A 7266-nucleotide genomic window follows, 5' to 3' on the forward strand; every position below is an offset into this window, starting at 1 on the left:
TTTGTTACCAAGTTATCCCTTCTTTTCTCTAGTGGTTTATTTCATTGTCTACCCAGCCAATAAGGAAAAGGCTCTGCTTCTGCCCCAAGCCTGCCTATCCATTCAGAACCCACTCACATGAACCCTCCACATGTTCTTATCAGCAGAGGTGCACCACCATCTGGTGGTGACATCTCTAACTTCTGAACTCTGGTTAAATGTCTTTCTCATACCTGTGCCTATGAGGGACTCTGATGCATAAAGACAGCAAAGATCAAACAAATTATGTTTTAGATTGAAAATTTAAACGCATGGTAAGAATGTAGAGATTAACATTTAAATCTCTGCACAGGACTGAGTCACTGTTAATAAGCTGGAAGAAGGTAAATGCTGTTGCCATTTATTCAGGTTTGAAATCAGGAAAGCACCATCATTACTCCCTCAAACAAAGAAAATGTAAAATCTTCCTTTTCAGCCAAATCTAACATTCCCATTTGTTTGTAATGGAGAAAAAACTTTGTGAAAGGAATATGAAAATCAAAGAGCAGAGAAGATCATTTGATATTTCAAAGACCTTTTAACTCAATCTCTGCCCCTTAAGCTGGTCTTGCCCATGACCTTGCTATTCCCAGAGAATTGACAGTACCATCAGTCAAAATGTGGAAACTTCCTTCAACAAAGATTGTGATGAGAAACTCCAATACTTTGGCCACCTGATGCGAAGAGCTGACTCATTTGAAAAGACCCTGATGCTGGAAAAGATTGAGGGCAGGAGGAGGAGGGGATGACAGAGGATGAAATGGTTGGATGGCATCACCGACTCAATGGACATGGGTTTGGGTGGACTCTGGGTGTTGGTGATGGAAGGGAGGTCTGGCGTGCTGCGGTTCATGGGGTAACAAACAGTTGGACATGACTAAGCAACTTACCTGAACTGACTGAAAGGACCAAATCTCAATGATAAGGGTGCAGGAGGAAGTTCTATGAGTTAGTAAACAGTTCAACCTGTAGATTGTATTGATTTACAATGAGAAATTGAACATTCTTTAAGAAATCTATTCCTATTGCTTATGTGGATTATATTCTTCAAAGTATTGAGAAAAAGTAAAAATCCTCATAAAACATCAGGCTGCATATTCAGAAAATAACCATATGTAAATTTATACTACAGATGCTTTTACTCTCTGATATCAAAAGGTATGAAAGTGAAAGTTGCTCAGTCGTGTCCAACTCTTGCAACCCTAGAGTCCATGGAATTCTCCAGGCCAGAATACTGGAGTGGGTAGCCATTCCCTTCCCCAGGGGATCTTCCCAACCCAGGGACCAAACCCAGATCTCCCACATTGCAGGCAGATTCTTTACCAGCTGAGCTACCAGGGAAGCCCATCAAAAGGCATGACCTAGCCTAAATGCAATGACTAACTCACATCTTAAAGAAATTTCCTCTAAAATATATGCCAACTCTCAGGGCATGAATCTCTGCTGTCTTGGCTATTGCTGGCTCAGTCTCCAGACTCTATCATTTTTCTCCCAAACTCCACTACAGTTTTCTTTCCCCAAGACCTTAAGAAAGTTCTTCAGTTCTGTAAACTTCCAGAGTTATCTCCCTCTCCGTTGTCATCTACTTTAATAACTTGGCAGTTTCCAATTACCTCTGTAAGAAAAAAAAAAAAAAAAACTAAAGAAGCCTAAATATTGCCTGTGTTTACTATGGGAGTAGTACAAATAGGTAACTGATCCAAATAGGTTAGGTAAAAATAACTGACCATGAAAAATGAAACCAAGATTAACTCATTTATAGAAGTGAAGGCCCTTTTTTGTGATCTGTACTCACTGGTCTTCTGGAGGTATGAAGAATAAATATAATGCCTCATTCACATTTGCACCCTTAAAGATTTAAGCACAGCTAAGACAAAGAATCAGAAATCAATACATAAATTTGTAGGTTAATGTAAAATGTGTGTGTTTTACATATATAAACTGTTTCCGTTCCAAAGTGAAAGTAGCTCAGTCATGTCTGACTCTGCGACCCCCATAGACTGTAGCCCACCAGGCTTCTCTGTCCATGGGATTCTCCAGACAAGAATACTGGAATGGGTTCCTTCTCCGGGGGATCTTCCCCACCCAGGTTTCAAACCCAGGTCTCCTGCACTGTAGACAGATTCTTTACCATCTGAGCCACCAGATGTTCTCTATTCTTTCAATCATCCTTCATAGGATATAATTCCCAAATAATTTATGGGGAGATTTGTCCTCTTCTAAGAGACAGAGAGTGGAGAAGGCAATGGCAACCCACTCCAGTACTCTTGCCTGGAAAATCCCAGGGACAGCAGAGCCTGGTGGGCTGCTGTCTATGGGGTCGCACAGAGTCAGACATGACTGAAGCAACTTAGCAGCAGCAGCAGCAAGAGACAGAGAGACTTTAGGTCAGAGTTTTCCCTTTCAAGTTATGGTATCCAGGACAGAATAGTATAGTTTGAATATGGTCTGCTCAGCACAGTGTTCCACATATTAAAGTTTAGTACAGGCACAGCCATCCCCTGGGCAAAATTTACTGCCTCAAAAATATTTCATTGAACATTGCCTGACTTACCATAAAAAAAATGTGATCTTAGAAGGCTTTTTCTAGTATCTTCATGGACTGTCAAGCAGAATGAGGACAATATTCATGCCCTCATGGTCTTCAGATCCAATAATCATTTTTATAACAATGTATTAGTGATGCTCTCTAGTTATATCTTGCCTGCAAGAAATCCCCCTGAAATAATGAATATAGCTGCTATTTCTAGGAAAGTCCTTAAAATATATCTGAGTGTTGAGATGGCACATTTACTTTTGACTTTGTTACTACAGAAGCCTGTGAAGGATGGACTGGTCTGCTGGTACCAACAAAGGCTCAACTTGAGGTTCCTTTCCTGCCCTAAGTGTCAAATATTTATATAAATTGGGATTCTTCATACAGGTGGTCAAATAAGTTGGACCATAACTTTCCCATATCCAAACCTACAGTGATCTAAATGGCTGGTCTTACATTAGTCTCTCTTTGCTCAGAAATATGGCCCTACAGGAAGAAAACAGGGGGAAAGATGTTAAAGAATAAGTGAGAAAAATCCAATTTCTTTCTTCTCCCAAATCAGTTAGTATCTAATTTTTTCTACTGCCATCTTGGATTAGCTTCTGTTTTGTAAAATGAAGTTGGATTAAAGAATCTCCAAAAGCTCTTCTTTTGTACTATTTAATAAGGCAAATATTTATTAAGAACCAGTTATGTGCAATGTAGAGTGACATGAGAGTGGGGAGAAATCGCCTGCATCATGGAACCTTAAGACCATTTTCATATCCCCATGCAGTCTCAGGAGACTGAGATTGTCACAAAGCAATATGGGTGTATCTTCTGAAGCAGAGGCAGGGTCCTTGGGACCAGATCAGATCTGGGTTCTCACTTACGAGATCAATGACAGATCAAGGTGAACTTAAATCCAAGTAAAATGGAATAAAATGGAACTCCACTCACTGAGTATCAAGATCACCACACAGATAAGCCATAGGTAAGCAGGGAACTTATTTCCAGAGATATATATTTTTTTATTTTTTATCTATAACATGTATTTTTTATTTAAAAAAAGAGAGAGAGAGAAAGAAACTCAGTGATTTATGGAACCTGAAGGAGGTGGATGAACTCACTCACAGGTAGAGCAAAAAATTATTTCTCAATCAACCTAACTGCATTCTGGCTTATAGCCCCCTCCTCCCAAGTCTAACTTGGGTACTCAAGATTCCCAGGCAGGGATGGCTGTAAAATTTGAGGGACTTCATGCAAAATGAAAGTCTGAGGCCCCTTGTTCAGAAAAACAGAAAAAGTTGACACTAAAAAAATTTAAAGATCTTCAAAAATATTTTCTTACTTAAAAAAGGCAATAGAATTTATGCGTGCATGAGTGCTAAGTTGCTTTAGTCATGTCTGACTCTTTGTGGCCCTATGGAATATAATCCACCAGGCTCTTCTATCCATGGGCTTCTCCAGGGAAGAATACTGGACTGGGTTGCCATGCCCTCCTCCAAGGGATCTTTCTCATCCAGGGACTGAACCCATGTGTCTTACATCTCCTGCATTGGTAGGCAGGTTTTGTATCCCTAGCACCATCTGGGAAGACCAGTAGAGTTTGTAAAGAAAGTGAAAGTGAAGTTGCTCAGTCATGTCCGACTCTTTGTGACCCCATGGATTGTAGCCTATCAGGCTCCTCTGTCCATGGGATTTTCCAGGCAAGAGTGCTGGAGTGAATTGCCATTTAATGATATATTAAATAGCAAAATAAATTTACAACTTGCAAAAAATATTTTGGATCTTCAGTTCAGTTAAGTTCAATCGTTCAGTCGTGTCTGACTCTTTGTGACCCCATGAATTGCAGCACGTCAGGCCTCCCTGTCCATTACCAACTGCTGGAGTCTACTCAAATTCATGTTCATCGAGTCGGTGATGCCATCCAACCATCTTATCCTCTGTCGTCCCCTTCTCCTCCTGCCCCTAATCCCTCCCAGCATCAAGATCTTTTCCAATGAGTCAACTCTTCACGTGAGGTGGCCAAAGTATTGGAGTTTCAGCTTTAGCATCAGTCTTTTTTTTTTTAAGAACCAAAAATCATTTTAATGAAAAATGTCATAGGAAATAAAGGAACACTTGAGCAAGCTACAAGAAAATAAAAACTCCACTGCTAGATGTGAAATTACTGATGCAAATAGAGAAATTATTTAAGGTTACTCTTTTTCTTTTGCAATAGATATTTCAAGAGGAGGGCAGAATTCCAATGAACACCCAGGACTGATCTCCTTTAGAATGGACTGGTTGGATCTCCTTGCAGTCCAAGGGACTCTCAAGAGTCTTCTGCAGCACCACAGTTCAAAAGCATCAATTCTTCGGTGCTCAGCTTTCTTCACAGTCCAACTCTCACATCCATACATGACCACTCGAAAAACCATAGCCTTGACTAGACGGACCTTTGTTGGCAAAGTAATGTCTCTGCTTTTGAATATGCCATCTAGGTTGGTCATAACTTTCCTTCCAAGGAGTAAGCATCTTTTAATTTCATGGCTGCAATCAACATCTGCAGTGAATTAATAACAAATACTTTATTAATATCATTTCTTGATAATAAGATTTACCTGGCTTGCTTTTCTGCAAATTAATTTGTTTGGATATAAAAATTATAACTTTAACAATTTAATTTCAATTAATATAATTGAAAGCAATGTCAGCTACTATTGGTAAATGCAAGATTGTAAACAAAACTTTTTATAATTTTTAATTTTGAGAATATTTCTGTTGATGTAACTGATACTAGAGCTCTTGAGTATTTTGTATGCTGTAACAACATAATATAAATATCTGATAAATTAGTTTGAAATGTAAATTCTAGTAAATCCAGAGTTGATGTCTCCAGTGGAACAATTTTTGTGGAAACAACTTAATTCTTCAAACCAATCAACTTCATGTAATTCTGAATTTAATGCCAAATATAAATTTATACAGGGACATTTTAATGTTTTCACTGACATTCTCTGTAACTTGTGGCAAGCATATAAGACTAAAAGTGGCTTTGTGACTTATTTATAATTAAGTGCTTATTTATACATCATATCACTGTTTAATTATAGGGGAAGGGAGTACAAATTATTTTTCTATGTTAGTAATTGTTTCATTGGATTAACTCAAACATGAAAATACTATTCTTTTTCATTAAAGCTATTATCACATGCAATTTCAATTTCTACACCTAACGAAAATTTGCTTTCCAATGTAGCAGCAATTTTCAAAACCACAGTTTCTCATTTTTCAGAGAATTTTAACATCTCTCCCACAAGCATTATTGTGATGTTGACATATAAATGTTTATTTTGTAATAACTGATCAACAAAGTTTACTGATACCCACTTTAGGATCCTGCAGAGTCAGAGATTGACAAACTTGCTATCAAAGGCTACTGTGGGGACACATGCCAGCCCATGGAGGGCTGGGGCTGAGGCAGCTGCAGTTTGGGTACAGGCTGCAGATCACCTGGGAGCACTGTGCCTCCGCCGCACAGAGGTAGGTGGCTGCGTCTTCCAGCTGGGAGGCTGTGATGTGTAGGGTACTATACCGCTCCTTAGAATTCACTGTGGAACTCAGCTTTTCATTCTGCTTCGTCCCTGAAGCTATGAAAACCAGACTGATGAGGCTGCCTTCAGGATTCTGCTGGAACCACTGCACACTGCTCACTATGTCAGAAAAATTGCACCACAGAGTAGAGTTGGCTCCCTCCTGGAGGCTCAAGACTGAAGGACTCTGCTCCACCTTCACTCCCCTCACCCCTGCTTGGAAAGAGAGAGAAGCAAACATGAATGATGTCACTGGGGAGTCATGGGTGCAATTTCCAGACCTGTAAACTGTCTCAAGAAACACCTGAGGATGTAGGACCATCTAGGAGTCCCAGGTCAGCTCTCCTTCCCTCCCTCTCACTGTCAACTCTGGACACTCGCCAGGCCCCTCTCTGAGATGACCCTGACTCACAGCAAATCTGGATGCACAGAAGCCCCAGCAGGATTCCCCATTTTCTCTTCATGACTCCTTGCCCAATTACTGGAGTGCCTTCTCCTCTACCCGAAGGGTGCAGTCTTGGGTCCAGAGAAATTTTGTTCTTACTGTCAATATGTTCCATTAGAATCACTGAGAACCAATCACATTTGACGTGTGTCACTCACTTAATAGGAAACTCCACCAATGATGGCGCAGCCCAGGCTCAGTGTGTAATGTCTCAGGTGTGTGGATGTGTAGGGGGTGGGGAAACCCAGGCTGGTGAGGGTGAGGGAGGCAGTGAGGGAGAAATGCCCAGCGTTCCCTGTCTTTCTTTCTTTTTTTTTTTTTTTCCAGAACTGTCTTAGGTAGGAAAGAGTGAAAGTTTGGATGGAAGGTAAGAAAAGTGAAAACAAAAATAACTCAGAGGGAAATAGAGGCCTGGTTTTAACACAACCTGGAAGATGAAAGTTTCAGTGAGCCTGCCTTCTGAACAAGAATTAAAACATGAAGTTTGACAAAGAATCGGATAATTTATTTACATGGAATATCTAACAAAGAAATACTGTTTCATGGTACATTACATTTTGTTAATCCCTTTTGTTACAAAACTAAACACAAATAAAAGAAATTAAAATAGTTTTGTAAGTCTAAAAATGTAGATTTATTTTTATATATGAACACAATTCAGTTGAGTTGCTCAGTCGTGTCCGACTCTTTGTGACCCCATGAATAGCAGC

General features: G+C 39.8%; 1 gene segment (V, D, J or C); it reads right to left on the reverse strand.

Moving 5' to 3' along the window:
* Positions 1 to 5947: 5947 nt before the first annotated feature.
* Positions 5948 to 6636, reverse strand: LOC101113153 (T cell receptor alpha variable 22-like). The segment is given in 2 exon segments: positions 5948 to 6324; positions 6524 to 6636. Coding segments are annotated over 2 exon segments (429 nt in total).
* Between the last annotated feature and the right edge of the window lie 630 nt (positions 6637 to 7266).

This window comes from Ovis aries, chromosome 7 (genome assembly GCF_016772045.2).
Source record: "Ovis aries strain OAR_USU_Benz2616 breed Rambouillet chromosome 7, ARS-UI_Ramb_v3.0, whole genome shotgun sequence".
Taxonomy (NCBI): domain Eukaryota; kingdom Metazoa; phylum Chordata; class Mammalia; order Artiodactyla; family Bovidae; genus Ovis; species Ovis aries.